The sequence below is a fragment of the Neovison vison genome, chromosome 7 (genome assembly GCF_020171115.1).
Source record: "Neovison vison isolate M4711 chromosome 7, ASM_NN_V1, whole genome shotgun sequence".
Taxonomy (NCBI): Eukaryota; Metazoa; Chordata; class Mammalia; order Carnivora; family Mustelidae; genus Neogale; species Neogale vison.
The window spans coordinates 1,543,416-1,561,450 of NC_058097.1; the positions used below are offsets into that span (position 1 = coordinate 1,543,416).

General features: G+C 56.4%; 1 protein-coding gene across 8 annotated transcripts in view; it reads right to left on the reverse strand.

Annotated features, from left to right (window-relative positions):
• Positions 1-18,035, reverse strand: part of LOC122911148 (BTG3 associated nuclear protein) — a 115,239-nt gene extending 97,204 nt beyond the window's left edge. For 2 of the 8 annotated variants that reach the window (XM_044255582.1, XM_044255574.1), the window contains exon 1: positions 16,718-17,344. In XM_044255582.1, coding sequence (XP_044111517.1) covers positions 16,718-16,741 — 24 coding nt within the window. In that variant the 5' untranslated portion in view covers positions 16,742-17,344. Of the gene's footprint in view, positions 1-13,582; positions 16,689-16,717; positions 17,347-17,941 lie in introns of those variants that run through there. The other 6 variants (XM_044255583.1, XM_044255575.1, XM_044255580.1 and 3 more) reach the window with 5 other exon arrangements.

Here is an 18,035-nt window from a genome sequence, read left to right on the forward strand (position 1 = left end):
GGACGGGACAGAAAGGACCAGAAGGCTGGCGCAGAGAGCAGGACAGGAGCTGCCACATGTCCCTGCACGGGCAGCCTCAGACTTCCCGCACCGGAAGGGAAACTCACAAGCCACCTGCTCTAGAACAGCGAGTTCCGGAAGCCGCCGCACGCTGCCAGGCTTAACCCAGGTGCGGCGCCGGGACTCCCGTTCGTGACAGCCCCGGGGCCACAGGTCCCAGGCTAAACAGCTCGCTCACCAAGGGCTAATGAAAAGTTTTCAGACGCCCAGTTCAAGCCTCTTCCCGGTCTTCCAAATTCTGCAAACAGCTTGAGAAAATACTCCAAGCTCGCCATAAAATCCCCAGCTCTGAGCTCTTCCAAATGAGGACGCCACACGCTATCCAGGTTGTTTACTCAAGACGGTTCTGTTGCCAGGATAGAGTCATTTAAAATTCTGCTAACAGTGAAGGTCCGAACAGAAAAAACTAGGGCAACCAGCCCAAGAAAACTGGAGCCGAGCGGAACATGCGGTTGCCATTTTGGCAAATTAGATCGACCATTTCTCAGAAGTCCTGGAGACAATCCAGTCCTAACACAATGAAGCAGCTGGGCTGAGATTAAGGCTCAGTACGTCTCTGACAGCGACGAGGAGCTGGCCCCTAGCACGCCTGCGAAGGGGGCACCCTCCCCAGTACCGGAAGTCCAGAACCCACCAAGCAACATCAACGGCCCAAGTGCTTGATCTTGGGGGGATGAGGGACGAGCGACGGCACAGCACGCCCTGAAACGGCGCCCTCGTCGCTGTGAGTGGGGCGGGTTTAGCGATGGGAAGATGTCCGGCATCTCACGCGAGCGGAGAGGGACGTTTATCAGGAAACCTGTAGAACTAGATGTGCTTGACCCCAGTCCTGTTGGCTAATAACGGCACGTATGTGCACTCACACGTCCGTGTGTGTGTAAACGCTCCCAAGAGGGTCTGCAGTGACCACAGTGAACTTCCTGGTACCCGGGAGGGAGGAAGAACGCAGACCACGCTCGTCCCGTACCCTTCCCAGGTGTGGGGTCTCCCGGCAGCACCTGTAATCGTCCCTGGGAAACTGCTTCCCTAAGACCGGCGGGAATTCAGACAAGGCACCGTGTCAAACCCCAGCGAACGCCAGACAACTGCCTCAGCCCTGCCTGTGCACAAATCCACACAGCCGTGCTCAGGGAGCGCCGCTGCCCGGCACCCGTGACACCCCTGCACCCGCCCCCAAGTCTGGGGCCCACCCTTTCTCCTCCACCTTCCGCAGCCAGCCCCTCCCTCCAGGGCACAGCTGGCCAGCTGGTTCTCCCCATCCCCCACCAGTGCTTCCCAAGAACTCCCCTTGCCCCTGTGGCTGTTGTGGGCGCTCCCCTGGGCTCTGGGGTCATTCCCAATGCAAGTCACGGTATGTCCCCAACTGCCTTCCACCTCTGCCGCTCTGCTCCCCTTCAGGGCAAAACCCCCCAATGTACTGCCCAGACTTGCCGCCTCGCTTCCCTCTAGGACCTTGCCCGATCAGACATCCTTCCACCCACCAGACTGCCTAGGTGGGGTCCAGGCAGGCTCACTCCCGCCTCATGCACCTGCCTCTCTTGCCTTCCCTTCCCTCTGTGGGGGTCCTCATCTCCCGGACTTGGCCGAATGTCCAGGCTAGGGGCAGGACCTCTTCTCAGTCACGAGGACGACCAGCTACGACTCAGACCTCTCGGGTGAACTGCAGGTCCACGCGGCAGCCGGATCCTGGTCACCTCCCGGGGTCGTCCCAATCTCCACATGCCCAAAGCGCACTCAGCACCCACCCTGCCACCACCTTGCTCCCCGCAGACTTGCCATGTCAAAACCTTCGGTCCTTGGCTCTTGTCCCTCTTACATCCAATCTGTGAGCCAAGCTCTCACTTGACACGCTCGGGCCTCGTCCTCTCACATCTGGATCTGCGGGCTAGCCTCCACAGTCTCCCTGCTCCGTCTTTGCATTATGCCCAATACCGAGTTCAAAAGCCACTTGGACCATGTTAAAACACGTGTCAGGCTGTGTCACTCCTCTGTTCAAAGCCACCAAAGGCTTCTTGCCAACTCATGGGCTTCCTGGCACTCTGAAGCCAGCTGTGTACTGGCCGACACCCTCCCGTGCCCCTCAGGCTCTCCCTGCGCTCCTTGGACCCAGCCAAGGTGGCCTCCCCACTCGGCTGGGACATGGTCAGCTCAGCGCCCTGACACTCCAGCCATCTTCCCAGAGACACTGAATCACATCCATGTGAAACCCACCGGTCGCGCCTGCCTCCCTGCTCCCGTCCTGCTTCAGCACAAAGCACTGCCAGCCTCAGTCACTGCATACACCCCTAGAGCACCTGTCTCACCTACCAGGAGATAAGCTCCCTCCGGCAGGGACTTCCATCACTTTTCTCTCTGCCCAGCACCGGGCCTGGCGCCGGCTGAGACGCAGGAACGACACGCACGGTATGTCTCGTGGAAGAACCCACTGCGGGCTTCTACCCCAGTGCAGAACCAGGACGGTCAGCACTCCGAGTTAAGAACGTGCAGAAAGTCTGCAACATACTGGGTCTGTGTTTCCATTTCAGTAAGGACCGACCTGTAACTAAGTCCCGAGTCAGTTTCCGTTACGACCTTGGACTCCTGTGAATGGAGTTAACAATGTAACAAGCGGCTCCTCACTTGTCAGGCAGACCCCAGCAGCTGCTCATCAGAGGAAATACAGAACTGCACATTTATTTTTAATTTTGCTAATTTGTAAATATTTTGAACACCCATAAAATAAAACCACAAGGCCATTAAAATAGGAATAAAGAAAAGCTACTGTAATTGAGCATACGACTTTGCCTTAGCAGTAAAGGCTTAAAAAAAGGAAATGCTCTGGACTGTCAGCCCTCGTTACAAAAAGAGCGGCAAGAAAAAAACAAGCGAACAAAGCCTCCCTGTGCCCACGCTGGGATTTTCTGTCCCTGCAAGAACACCACCACGTGGTTTGTCTCATTAGGGATGTCACACATATAGGATTTTCTTTCCCATCAGTTTTTTTAGGGCAGAAATTCTTCGCAGAGCTGTTTCTTACAACAACCCTGAACGAAGGCTTGACACTGACCCTGGCCGGGAAGAGGCTACCTCGGCATCACCCCGAGGACAGCGACTGGACTCCACGCTACTGCAATGACTTCCCCGCCGTCAGACAGACCTGGTGTGGACAGCCAGCGAGACAGAGCCAGAAAGCCTGGGCACGCCCTACCTCGAAAGGGCCTTAAGTCTAGTGCTAGTCTAACTTCACGTCACACGTGACGAAGACACGAACTAAAGGCACGACCCTGCGGGTCAGGAGTGCCCCGGCACATGTCCAAGAGTCTCGGAGCACTACTACCGGGAACAGATGCTCGGAATGTGGGGGAACCTCCGAGAAACTAAAAAATCATTCCATTCAGTCAAATCCTTTTGGATACAACTGTAGTAATGACATAATTAAAAGCCAGTATGCAGTAAGCAAAGAAATCAATATTATTTAAACTAAGGCATCTGAAAAAAACTCAGCTTGCTTGATTTTTTCCTCCCAAATCAGTGGGGGTCGGGGGAGGGCAGAAAACTGGGAAGCAGGAAATCTGTCTTCCTGTGGTTTCCACTTCTTCCTAGGAAAACCTAGCCTTGGTTAAGACAGTCCCTAAACATGCTTACATTTAAAATCAGAGAACAGCCAAACAAGAGAGCAGGTCTTCAGAGAGCCGGCTAATATGTTTGATTAAATTTGCCACATTTCTTCATCTTTTCCAAAAACTACACACCTCCTCAAACACGACCCATGATGGAGGAAAGAGCTGGACCGAAGCTGGTCCCGTAGCCCCCGCTGCCCTCGTCACACATGTGCCGAGCTCAGGACCCCCCAGACCACCCTAAAGCCAGTGAGACCCCCAAAGATCTCGTGCCCATAGGGGTGTACCTAGCAGTTACCAGATCTGAAATTAGAGCAGAAAATGCATGACCATCTCTTCATTCATTTAAAAATTAGAGAAATCAAATTATAAAAAATAAACACATCACATGTTAACATACCAAACCTCTTTTATGAAAAATGACCACAGATCCCAAAGCAAGAGCAGCAGCAGAATCTCGAGGTCAGGCTTCAAGGGAAAATAACCGGATTTCCAGATCTGTGGCAACTTTCAGTCTTGTGCTCAGAACGGTGCCGGCTGACACACACGAAGACAAGCCACCATCCCGCAGAAGCGCGACAGGGACACTGCTTCAGCACCGTTCCAGGTGGCCGTGGCTGTTCCCTGTCACTGCGCACCAAAACTCCACAGGTGTCTTCTTCTCCCCCAAAGTCTCGCTGCGGTGAGCAATGTGAAACCTTATCGCTGACCATTTCACTTTCTGACTCTGAAATCCACCGGTCCGTCTTGCACTGGCCACAGATCTCCCAGAGGCCAGTGTGTAACGCCGTGCACTGCTCATCCGGAAAACACTGGGTCACCGAGTGATGAGCGTTTTCCAAATGCCGTTTATTAGGTCTCATCAAAGCATGACGTTCATTTACAGTAACGCTGGTAGCAGAAACATCTGTAAGTACCGAGAAGCTGTCGGGGTCCCCATGGCAGTGACACACTTTCGGAAATTCCAATCCCACTTGGAAGCCCCAATCTGATCACCGGCGAGAGCGCTGGCGGCTAAATGTTCACTTAGCAAGAAACATCTGCAGTTTGTCGATTATTCTTTCCCGCTGGCCCTTGAAAAGAGACAGCTCGCTGAGCGAGCACCGGACGGGCAGGAGGGCTTGTCCTCGAGGCCACGCGCCACTCGGAAAGCCAGACGCCTGCTTTCCACGAACTTCCCGCTGGTCACACTGAGTGTTAAAGGGACGTGTACTCACAGGTTGAGACTCAATGAAATAGATTTGTACTGCTGTGTCAGGGACATTCTTAGGTGAAAATGGCTTTTTTTTATAAGGACCCAACTGCAGCCTGGGGCCTTGGCCTCAGGTGTGGCCCGGTGGCTGCACCATCAGTGCAAGTACTGGCACACAGAAGAGGCAAGTGGCCTCTTCTGATCGTTAGGAAAACCGACCTCTCAGGCCACAGGCAAGTTCTCAAGACCCCGCCAGCCCCTCAGACCCCACTGACTGACAGTCGCTGCTCTCTACACCCCATCTCCTGCACAACTGGGTGAATTTCGGGTAACTTCTGCTATGAAATGCAAACCATCAAAGCAATTACAAGCAATTTTCACTTGATTTACCAACTGCCAAAGACAAACATGAACGCGCCTGAGAAGCCCGCGGGGAGGAGCGCGGGTGCTCACCGCCACAGCCCCGACCGCAAGGCCCCGAGTCGGCGGTGCGTCGTCGCTCACACGGTAGGCATCTCCCCCGACAACAGAAACCACCACCTGCCCCCAAGAGGCAGGAGCACGGTACTGTGCACCCAACTGCAGGCTTCCAGGCCTCAGCCTGATGTCTTAGCTCTGGGGGGAGTTTCTAGAAGCCTCTGTGAACTTTCACACATTAAGTGGCCTTCTTGCGCCCTTCTAAAGTAGCCGCTAGGCGCTGCGGTCCACCATTGCCATGAGGGAGGAGAGCGTCACCCGCCCTGAAGGTGCTTCCTAGCACAGCGGGTGCGAGGGACGAGCGGGATCTACCGCTTGGCCGGAGCGGGGAACAGGCCTAGCTCAGGGACCACTGACCAAGGCTGCTGGAGATCTGGGGGAGTCGGCAGAGGACAGAGGCAAGAACGAAGGTGTCAGAGGTTCAGATCTCCCAGGGCCCTTGAAAAGCCCACGGCATAAAGCCAGCAGAAGCTTGGGGTGCCTGGGGGGCTCAGTTGGTTGGGCGTCTGCCTTAGGCTCAGGCCATGATCCCAGGGTCCTGGGATCAAGCCCGGCAGCAGGGTCCCTGCTCAGCAGGGAGCCTACCTCTCCCTCTCTCCCTGTGTCTCTCTTTGTCAAATAAATAAATAAAATCTTAAAAAAAAAAAAAAACATGGGAATGCAAGCTGGTGCAACCACTCTGAAAAACAGCATGGAGGTTCCTCAAAATGTTGAAAATAGAACTGCCCTATGACCCAGCAATTGCACTACTGGGTATTTACCCTAAAGATACAAATGTAGTGATCCAAAGGGGCACATGCACCCGAATGTTTATAGCAGCAACGAAATCTTGCCATTTGCGACAACATGGATGGAACTAGAGCGTATCATGCTTAGCGAAATAAGTCAAGCAGAGAAAGACAACTATCATATGATCTCCCTGATATGAGGAAGTGGAGATGCAACATGGGGGGTTAAGTGGGTAGGAGAAGAATTAATGAAACAAGATGGGATTGGGAGGGAGACAAACCGTAAGTGACTCTTAATCTCACAAAACAAACTGAGGTTGCTGGGGGGGGGGTTGGGAGAAGGGGGGGGTTATGGACACAGGGAAGGGTATGTGCTATGGTGAGTGCTGTGAAGTGTGTAAACCTGGCGATTCACAGACCTGTACCCCTGGGGATAAAAATATGTTTATAATAAATAAAAAAATTTTAAATAAATAAATAAATAAATCTCTGTAATGATTAAAAAAACCAACTAGCAGGTCAGCTCTCAGTGATCCAAGCCTAAGGAGCCCCGCCCGATGCCATAAGGTCCCAGCAGGGGGCGGGATCATCAGCCATAAATGATTTCGGGGGACACTTAGACCTGGGCAGCGTCCTCGGTGGCACTGTTGCTCCCTCTCAGGCACGGTTATGTGCAAGGACGCTCCTGCTCTCGGGACACGGGCACTCGAGCACGGAGGGGCGAAACAGGGCGAGCTCTGCGGCTTACAGGTGACCAACAACTAGCGAAAGGTGTGGTTCTCACAGTATCTCATGATCACCTGCTGTGCTGACCCGTGACCAGGGATTGCGAGTCACCGAAGGCAGCGAGACGAGCAGCTCGCTTGAGCGACGGCGCAGCCCGAGATCAGGCCCGTGCGGGGTCTCGCTCCGCGCACTCTCCGGCGGCCGGTGCACACCGTCAGCGGCAGCGCAGTGCAAACCCCTGCCCGCGCCGGGCACGCTGGAAACCCGGGCACCCGCAGGACTCCCTTCACTGCGGAGGTCTGCGTCCAGACCGCAGCATCTCGAGGGGTGCCCGGACACGCCGAGGCAGCAGCGCCCCGTAACACCGGCCCTCGGCGGGCAGAGACGGAGGCCCCACACCTGTGAGCTCGCTGCTCTCCTCTAGACCTAGGGGAGGAGAGGCGGCACAGAACCCTGGACCCCACGGCAGCCACTCGTCCCGAGGGGCCAAGCAGCGGCTGGAGGGCTCCCTGCCAGTGGCCGGCACCCCACACCGCGGGGACGTGCCCTGCTGACAGTGGGGGAACCAGGTACAGAAGAACAACGCGTTCTACTCTGCAGCATCGCCGGTAAAAGGCTCTAAGGAAACGTTTAGGAAAAAAACAAAAATAATAAAACCCACCAGTCCACTGGGTTGCCCCCCCCACATCCCTCCTGCGCCCGACTCTTCAAGCGCGTTCTGGAACTCTCCCCAAACCGTTCACAAACAGCGTGTCTTCCCTCTCCCTCCGAATCCCAGACACACAGTCTGGTTTCCAAACCCACTGTCACACTGGAGCTGCTCTCCGGGGGCGCAGAGAAGAGCCCGGCAGCAACCCCCGACGGCCCTAGCGCACCGCCCTTTCGTGACACACACAAGTGACAGCACCGCAGAGCGACAGCACACTCACAGGGTACAATGAAATGCGAGAGAGGGCCTTTCCCTGGAGAGAGCAAGAGCGTCTTGAGAGCTAACGCTTGTCCAGGACGGCTGCAGGGACAGTGGCCTGTGGAGTGCACGCTGGCCAGCTCCCCCCAGCAGAGACACAGAAGTCATCGTGGGTCCTTGCGCTTCAAATAAACGTGTCCCTCACAAGTATGGGCAAGCTTCTTCCTAGCGAGATTACTAATTTAAAATGCCTCCCAGTTCCTGGCCAGTTCTAAAACCCAGGATTCTGGGATGTGGAAATACGACCAGAGTGCCCTGAAGACACAGGGCGGGGGCGGGGAGCTAGCAGAGCGCGCTCCCCACGACCGTGTCCTGCTAACTGCGCCGACACAGTGTCCATCTTCCTCCCTGGTGTCTGCGCCTGCGCAGCCGTCCACCTTTTTTGGCTCCCTCCAGAAACCGAAATCCTTTCCTCGCCCATCTGCTTCTCCTGCTTCACGCCGCGTACTGTGAAGCCTGGGGAGGAGGACAGTCATCGGTCCAAGGATAAGGACACCACAGTGTACTAACCTCCTTTGCCCACCTCGTGATTTCACAGAAACCAAACAAAACAACTAACGGGTGCCAAGATGGTAAGGCAGTTTGGGATCCTAACCAGGCAACGTAGAAACAAAAGAAGATTAACTCCCAACTTGAGCAGTCATTAAAATAACTGACAGTGACAGGTGACAGGTGGCAGACGCGGAGACAATTCTACAAGTTTCTGATCCCCGCCACGTGTCAAGCAAGTGCAACCTCTCAGAGGCAGGGCTGACCACCAACGAGAACTCGTTAATATGATCCAGAACAGAAAACAAAGTCCAGGAAGACTGGCAAAGGTCATGTCAGGGACACCGGCTGACCCGGGCACAGCCCTCACACGGGCTCGCTGGTGGTAGGCATGCCCCTATCGTGGGGAGGGCCCGGGGACCTCAGTTGATGGTCTCGGTACTAGATACAGCATCCTGGCACTGCTTTACTCAAGGCCATGGTTCTCGATATGGAGTCAGAACTGAGTCATGGAAAACAACACAAATAAGCTGCACGTGGGACCCCAAATTAGCTGGATCAGGTCTAAGACTGAAAGAGGGTCCACACAGCCCAAACGTCCATTAAAGCATCTAGTGTGATTCTGTACAGCCACGTGGTCATCCAATGTCCTCATCCAGCTAGTTGGCCTTTCTCTTAGCTCCAGAACACCGGGAAGCCTGTGTGAACTAGGATGGGGACTCGGGAGTCTGGGCTGCAGAGGGCACGAAGGAGAGAAGCCCGGTGAACGCTGAGCTACCGGCTTCCCGAATGTGCCCATCTGCATCCCCCCCCAGCCCCGCCAGTGGGGCTCGGGCTGCCCTACCCTGGAGGGGACGCTGAAGGGTCTGCTCTGAGTCAAAGAGCCAGAACAAGGTGCTCTGGGTCTCAGACCCCAACACTCCCCCTCCTCGAAACCAGCCCATGCCACGCCACGTTAGACAGTCCTATCAGCGACAGAGCCGCCACACGTTTGAGAGGACGAGCCCGCCTGACACAGAAGCGTGTGAGGACCCGCGGCCGGAGTGCGGAACGGGAGCCCGGAGCCCAGAGCCACACACTCCGCCCAGCAAACCGGACTCCAGGCGCGAATTCAGACAAGGAAGGCAACGCAGGGGACTGAAATGGTTTGCTGGGGAGAGAGGATCATCTCCAGATGAAACGTACTGCTAAATTTTAAGAAAATCTATTTGCTCACCAAGAAAATTGACTTTGGTTAAAGACACAGGACATGGGGCGCCTGGGTGGCTCAGTCGTTTAAGCGTTTGCCTTTGGCTCGGGTCACGATAGCAGGGTCCTGGGAAGGAGCCCCCCACTCCTCCCTCCCCCTCTGCCCACCCCCGCTCTCTCTCTCAGTCTCTCTCAAATAAAATCTAAAACCAAACCAAACCAAACAAACAAACAAAAAAACACAGGACATAACTTACTTGGCTCTCAGAGATGTTTTCACATCTCTGAGATGTGAAACAACCTTTCAAAGGTGTTAATTTTCAATTCAGAAACCCAAAACATTTAGATTCTGATTAAAAATAAACAAAACAACAACAAACACAGGTCCAGGTCCAGCACTGAGTAGGCACCCTCGGAAAATAACTTACCTAGCCCAACAGGGTTATGCACACTTGAGACAACCTTAGTAAACTTTTTTAAATTAAAAAAAGGTTTAAAAAAATACCTTTTAAAAACTAATCTAGCAGATGACGCTCCCTGAGGTCCTATTCACTTCTGACCCCAATTCTAGCGCACTCTCCCCACACCGCACGCACACTTGCGACGGATGGTCTGAGACTCCGGAAAGAGCGAGCATTGTCCCCGCGACCGTCTTCCCATTTCTAATCAGAAGCGCAGAAGGAAATGGTTATTCAACGTGGTTTTTGTCAACAATAAATTCACACATTTGATTTTACTAAAACGTGTCATTTATAACGAGTGTGGGCCTAATTTCTGATTATTTGGGCCAGGGCAAATATTCTGGGGGAAAAACAGATTCATCCAAGAGTAGAAGAGTCTGTCTTTCTTTTACCGCAAGGACGTTGTCGGGACAAGAAGTAAAATCCGAGTTACCCCGCTGCTCAGAGACCAGAGCTAGATGAAGGATCAATTTCCAATTTCAGTAATTGTGTTGTGGTTACACAAAAGAGTATCCCTGTTTATAGGAAACAACTACTTAAGGACTTAGGAGTAAAGGGGCATCACATCTTGCGCTGTTCAGGGGCAAAAAATACACACATCGACAGTTACAGAGAGGAGAGGAAGCGAATCAAGTGTAAGACAGACGTGGGAGAGCGGAGAGGGCTGTCACAGCTCTTCGTACTGTTCCTGCAAATTCGAAGCCTGAAAACACCCAACTCCTACGGAGAGAAGAGGGTTTTCTCCACAGAACGGCGCTGGGGACGGAGGGAAGCTTTCTCCTCCGAAGGGGCCTCCGACACGCCCACTTCCACTTCGGAGACGCCGCCACGGGACACTTCCTTTCCGAGCAGATTTCCCGAAAATGGACTCGAGGTTTCTGCCCCACGCGCCCCACATGCCTTCTGCCGCTGGCAAGGCGGCCCCCGCGGACATCCCCCAGGACAGCCCGGTCTCCGTGCAGGTCAGGAGCGCGATGGTGCGGGTAATGGCGGCTGGGACAGAGGACAGCCCCGTGAGCAGCCCTGGCACCAGCTCCAGTGGCCGCGCCATGTCCCGGTCACCGAGCCTCATCTCGGAGTCCTCCGACCCACACGAGCATTCGGGGTCTGGGCGTGGGGACCAACCGCAGCCCAGGAGCCCAACCCTGCGCCTCTGGAGTCCCCGCACTACAGGACGGACGCCCGCATCCTGGCTCCCGCCCTCCAAGGGCAGAGCTGGGCAGTCGGGACAGAGACGCCAACGCCAAAAACATTCCCTTCTCCTGCCCTTTACGGGAAAGGATTCTGCACTTCTGCCCTCGAGCTCCCAAGCGTTGAGTGACCTTTGTGGCATCTTCAGACTTTGAAACTGCCTCGAGACCGAGGGATCAAGAAACTCGAACCCATTTCTGTGGAAGGGTCATCCTGGGCTCCCGAAAGACGTGCCTGCGCCGTGGCAGGACCGGGACGTGCCTCCGGGTCTCCGCCGGCTCCTCTTCCGCCATGCTCACTGGATGGACAGACTTCGGGTTCCTACCGTGGGGGGTCCACGGAAATCCCAACCAGGTAACGCACGCTTGCGGAGTTCCCGCACAATCCCCTGGAGGACTGCAGAAGCCAGCCTCCCGGCACCCCGTACGGGCAGCCTGTGCCTGCGGTCATCGTACACGGGCCGCCCCTTCTGTCTCCGTCGCCTCCCTAACACAGCGTGATAGCATTTTACATCAATTGGAATGACACAAATCTAAAATAACACATTAAACCCTCACTTGGCAAAAAAAGTGTGAAAATCAGTTGAATGTCCCAAATCGTAAAAATCCATAAAATGTTTTAATTGCAAAAGGAGAAGGCCAAGTCACTACCAACAGCTGCGACGACTTTTAAGCCGGAAACACGACACTCCGCCTTCTCTGACCAATTCAGTCTGAGAAACCGTGGTGAGTGCATCACGGCGGGCACCTTCAGGGCAGCCTGGCAAGCACTGGGCTCCTGCAAGGAGAGCTCACCCCATACAGCATGGGGCGGCGGCAGACAGGTACCTCCGGGCCATCCACCTGCTGGCGGCATCACAGGTGACAGCAGCCCGAGTCGGTCTGTCCCTGCTCTGTGAAGCGAAGACGCCCAGGACTCTGGCCACACCCAGGGACGCACTGCGGACCCCCGGGAGGGCCGGCAGCGCACATCACCAAGTTTTCACGGGCAGTTTCCCTCAAACCCCCTTCCGGTTATTTCATGATTCTCTACCTTGTGAAACGAGGGAAAATCAGTACAGACCACAAGCAGTGTTTTGAAGCACAGAAAGTCAGTCTTTATTACTGAATAGTTGGTCAGTACAGGGTTCTGCCCACAGGTGCTCAGGCCCCAGCCCGACTGGCTCGCCGCGGGCCCACGGTCCCGACAGCACACCCGGCTGCTCACCGGGCCGCCGTCCCCCCGGGGCCCTCCTGTCCAAGCTGCCGTCGCTCGCCGTGCTCTGCGGATGCTCCTCTCCTAAACACTGTACGGAATCCCCTGGGCAAGGCAACGGCGTCCGTTTCCCCCACAAACACCCCCTGCACCTACCTACTTTGCACGCAGCTGAATTAAAGCGCGCTCAGCTCTGCCTTCTGCTTGCCCGACGTCCTTCGTCCATCGCTTCCACGCCGTACGCAACCCGACCCCGCAGGTCACTACCGACCACCACCGCCTCTCCCTTCCACTGTCACGCTTAGTCATCAAGCCAATCTGACTAGCCGCCCAGCACAGAGATAGATGGTCAAGGAACATTTAACCAAATCGGACAGCTCTTGGCCATGGGCAGAAGTAAAAGGGGCAGGGGCACCTGGGTGGCTCAGTGGGTTAAGCCTCTGCCTTCAGCTCGGGTCATGATCCCAGGGTCCTGGGATCGAGCCCCACATTGGGCTCCCTGCTCAGCGGGGAACCTGCTTCCACCTCTCTCTGTCTCTGCCTGCTTCTTTGCCTGCTTATGATCTCTGTCTCTGTCAAATAAATAATCTTTAAAAAAGAAAAAAAAAAGGTGCAGAAAAATTAATTCAAAATTTCATTTCATGTGATGTTACAGAATTTGGGGCCTACGATCTGCTTGTGGCTGGAGGAGCCAACGCCCCCATCTCACGTTAAATCAAGAACCGCCACACGTCTCAAGCCACGGGAGGCTCCAGGGGCGGATCCGCGCTCCGCTTCCCCTGAACAGACGAACGAGGGGCTGCCTCCCTCACCACTGCACTGGGGGGTGAGGAGTCAGGAACTTCCTCTGGGCGGGGGTTGGGGGGGACCGTCCTGCCACAGTCCTGGACAAGGAACGACCAGAGCCAGAAAGCAAGGCGAAGACAGCATGAGCTATTAGCTAAAGCTCTGATTTCTAACCGGTGTCGCGGCCCACAAGAGACGAACCTGGGTGACCTAAGGGGGAAGGATTTCATCACTACCCTGAGCTGCAGGGGTCGCTGCGGGCTCTAATTCTCGGGGACCGGCTGAACGAGCTCTGGGCACTGGACCCCAACAAGGAAACAAGTGCCGTTTTTTACAAAAACAAACGGCACTCACGTGACCCCACTGGCTGCCTGCTCCCCAGTTCCCTGGCCCTCCTCCTCACACCCCAGAACAGTGACCACTTCGGAGCGGTTCAGAGTACTCAAGTGAACACGCCATCGTGTGATCTTGTTTTTCCGACCATCATATACGTGACGTCCGAGAACACAATGGTGCTTATTTACCTGTCATACGGAGGACTTTCTAAAGCTTTTATCTGAGTCAATCTCACTGAAAACCTTCATGTGTATTTTCCTCCAGGAGCTTCTTCCAAAAAAAGAGAAGAAAAACGTTTCCTTTCCCAGATCTGAACGGCTGAACCGGTCAAGTTAGTGCACCTTTCCAGGTTCGTCTTGTGGGTCCCGTATTTACTGAACAGCTCAGCTGTCGGGACTCGCGCGGTGCACCCGATCGCTAAGGAGAGATGCCGGCTATCCAGCTATGCCATCACGAGCTCGCCCAGACCCCGTCCCTGAAGCACCCATTTTCCAGTCCACAAGACTGTGGTTCTTTATCTGGCCGACCTCCTTGGCGACTGTCTCGCACAGGAAGTACTGCTTCAGCATCCAAGTGCATACACCACACCGGCCATCTTTTTAAATGCAAATTCTGGGTCTTTCTGGGTCTTTCAAGACAGAGATACTTTTAAGGAACACCCATTAACAGTTTGGTGAATGACCCTCCATTCGGGCTCTCTCGGGACTGGACTATGGACACGCACGTGTGACTCGGGTTATCAGCGGGGGTGCGTGACATCGTAGGTGTTATTACTGGTGATGTTAAGGAGGTGATTTTTCCACAGTGAAGTTACCATGTTTCCCTTTGTAATGTAGGAATATATGGGAGAGATACTCGGGCTATGTAAGTGTCAGATTGGAGGAGACTTCAGGAGACAGGACAATTAAGTGCGGACTGGTATCCTGGATTAAATCCTGAAACAGAAAAAGGGTATTAATGGAAAACTTATGAAATTCACTTAGGTCTGTAGTTTAGCTAACAGTACTGTGCTGATGTTAACCTTCTGATTTTTAGGATATCTGGTTATGTGTAAGAACTCAGCATTACCAGAAGTGGGTGACGGGAACAGGAAAGTTTTCTTAACTATTTCTGCAACTTTTCTGTGAATCTAAAATTACCGCAAAAGGAAAAGTTTACAAAGTTGCAGATTCCGATTCCACGTGTGGTGGGTGCCTGAGGGTTTGCCTTTTCCTCGAAACACCCAGCAATGGCAACACCCAGCACTGGCGAGGTCATTGTGTGGGCCCCGACAGCCCTGACAGATGCGGGGACGTCCTTCACTGCGCACAATTTTCAAAGGGTAATTGACTAAAATGCACCAAGACTTCACTTCAAGTGTAATTCCTGCTTAAGTAGAAGCGATCCTGACGTCCGGCACACTGAACTGCTACCCTCACGTGACACGGCCCGAGAAGCTGCTGTGCCAAGGCGACCTCGAGTCTGAATCTACCTTTGTGACTTGTGTCTACGGCTGGCCTTCCAGGGCTGAGCTGGCCCTGCTCCAAGGCTGCGGAACCAGAACCGCCAGCAGGAACACGGGACATCCGCCCACACTGCAACGCAGAGCCGGCCACGGGGACAGTGGTCAGGCCACCCATTCCACGGCAGAAGGCATCCATTACCAAGGCCGCAGGGCGGCAGGAGAGCAAAATGGCAAGAACCAGAATGACGAGAATAGGCTCAGGAATTCCTGCTCCCGAGAGCAAATGGTACAAAGTTGACCTCTATTTGTTCCACTAAGGTAATTGCATAATAATAAGCCCACAAGAAAGATAGTAAGACACAAGATACTTTGCAAATTTCTGGGCGACTCGAAGAGGCTCCTGAGGGCCAAGGAAACCACAGTGTGGAGCACACAGGAGTGGTGCAGCTGAAGGTGGGCTCGAAGCCGACACCGGCCAGGGCAGGCCAGGCCAGGGCACTCCGCAGAGCGCGGACTGCGCCTGCTCCCAGAAGCTGGACGCGGGCTCAGAAGAGCTGTACGAGAACCCTCCCTAGACCAGGCAGACCATCCCCAAATCAGAGGGGTCTTTCTTCAGCTCAGCTCTAAGACCCAGAGGAAGAGGCTCTGCAACCTGGCCCCTGAAATCCCACACAGTAACAAGGTCCCGGTCACTGGAGGGGAGACCCGCACGTTTTCAAAACCCGCCCCACAGACTCGGAACTCTCTGCCACTTCCTCTTGCCCTAAACAACAGTAATTACCAATATTTAAGGAGTCTTTGCCATACGAAGTACAAAGCCAACACTTTTAAGAAGATGGCGACAACGACACTACAAGATATAAGAATTCAAGGAACATAAGAAATGAAAAAATCCTTTCGGTATCCTCCAAGTCAAGAAGATGGCACACTCGTGACACAAGCAGCTACCGCGGACAACAAAACAGACAAATAAGCTCCCGATGGTCTTCAACCGTGGAAAGAAAAGCTTAGAACAGCACTGGAGATAAAAGAAGCCCTCTCCCCAAAATGAGAATGATGTGACCGAAGAGGGTAAAAACAAGAGATTCCGTGGGTCAGTCCGAGACGTCCAACATCAGAATGACAGAAAGAATAAATCCAGAAGAAATTCCTCAGCGGATGCAAGAGAAGGTCGCGGGGCTTCGGGGGAAGCCCTCAGAGCACGTGCAGTGGGACCCCACACCCAGGGCACTCTGAGGACGCCTCCGCAGCAAGCGGGTCCCGAGGTCCCTGGAAGGGACTGAAGCACTGAAACTGGAAACGACGGACAAAGCCAAGACTGGAACACGAGTCCTGAAGGGACTCGGACGCACAGGAAACGAAGGTGCGCGCGAACCTGGGCTGAGCCACGGAGCGATCAATGCCGACTAGGCGGAGGACAGCCGAGAAGAGCGCAGGCTGGAGAGCGGGGACAGTACCCTGAGAAGTAAAACCAGGGAAGAGTCCCGGAGCACCACGGAGAGGCAGCCCAGGCCAGCACCGGGCAGAAGAGACCTTCCCGCAGCGAAGCAAGCAGCACTCGCCGTCTTGGAACGGGATTCCCGAACACAGTGGGTTACGGAGAGGGGAGCGGGGACGGGAAGGAAGTCATCCTGCAGCAGCAACGTCACCGCAGCGGCAATCTGACAGTGCCAGTGCCCCGGTCCGGGCTCTGGACGCAAAAAGACTAAGTCCTTGTGGCCCGTGCAGCCGAGCGGCTGCCCTGCCCCGGCTCTCCCTGGGGCTTCCTGCACGGCTGCTCCGGGGAAGCTCTCCACGCCTGCGCGTTTCTCAGAAAACAAACCGCACAGCGACGGAGCTCCAGCCCTCGGCCGTGTGTGTCCTGGACGAGTATCCTCACCTGTGTGGGTCCCAGTGACCTCATCTATGACACGGGGCAGTCTGCGTGACCCGGGGTGCCCGGGATGACAACACTGGGGTGACCAGCAGTCCAGGCCGACGCACTGAACCCTTGTTTAGAATCCCACAGCCGAGTGACGTGGACACAACCCCACGTCCCCAGCGGACACTTGCTTCGACTGCAGGCACAGGCCCGGGGGGCCGGCAGGAGGGCTAACCCGGCGGGCTGTCCGGTCACTCCCCGCCAGCACCGGCACCCCCCGACCCTACAGCGGAAGGCTGAAGCGCTGGGGCCGTCCGCTGGGCTGCCCGCCCCTCGCTCGGGGAGGACCACTGCACCCCCCACCGGCGGGCTCCCCGGGCTCCTCCACGACACCTCCGGCGGCCGCGGGGTGCGCTCCGGGCGGGGCGGCACAGGGCGGACCGCGAGCCCCCAGCCGGCCCACGTGCACGGGCCCCGCACGCGCCAGCAGCTCCTCGGGAGCGGCCGGTCTCCGGGCAGCGCCGAGCCCCACGCGGGCAGCCCCGCAAGCGCTCGGACGGCGCAGGCGACACGGGCCTGCACCGGGCCAGGGCGGCGCCCGCGGCGAGCCCCGAGGCCCCACTTCCGCAGCCTGCGCCCGACCTCGTCCGCAGCCGGCCCCGGGCCCTGCCTCCCCCGCAGCGCTCGGCCCACGCGGTGCGCTCCTGCCCGCCGGCTCCCCGGGCACACGCGCGGCGGAGGGCGGCCCGGCGGGGACCCCCGGCGCGGGCCTCGCTCGCAGGGCGCTGCCCCCGCGCCCCGACAGGTGACAGGGGCGCCCGCCGCCGCGCGCAGCCGCCCGGCCCGGCCCCCGCCCGGCCCCCGGGGAGCGAGGCTGGCGCGCGGCCCACGGCCCGGAGCGGAGTCGGGGGCCGGCGGGAGCGGGGGGGAGGGCCGGGCCGCGGGGAGGGGGACGGGCGGGGGCGGCGGGCCCGGCGGGGAGCGGCGGGGAGCGGGGAGGGGGCGCGGGGGCCGGGCGCGCCGGCGGGACTGAGGCCGAGGGCGCCGAGGGGCGTCCGGGCCGAGGGCGGCGGGCCGTTGGCCGGCGGCGCAGGGCGTCCGGGCGGGGGCGGCGGGCGCGGGCACGGCGGCCGGAGGAGGGCGCAGGGAGGAGGGAGGAGGGGAGATCTCGCTCTCGCTCTCGCTCTCGCCCCGCGGGAAGGGGGAGGTGGAGACGCGACCGGCTGCGGGAGCTGCAATTACCGTGTGGGCTGCGGAATTCTCGTGGTGTTTGTCGGGGAGATGCGATAATGGCGTCCGTCCTCGCGAGAGAAGCCGCCGCTCTGCGCAGGCGCCG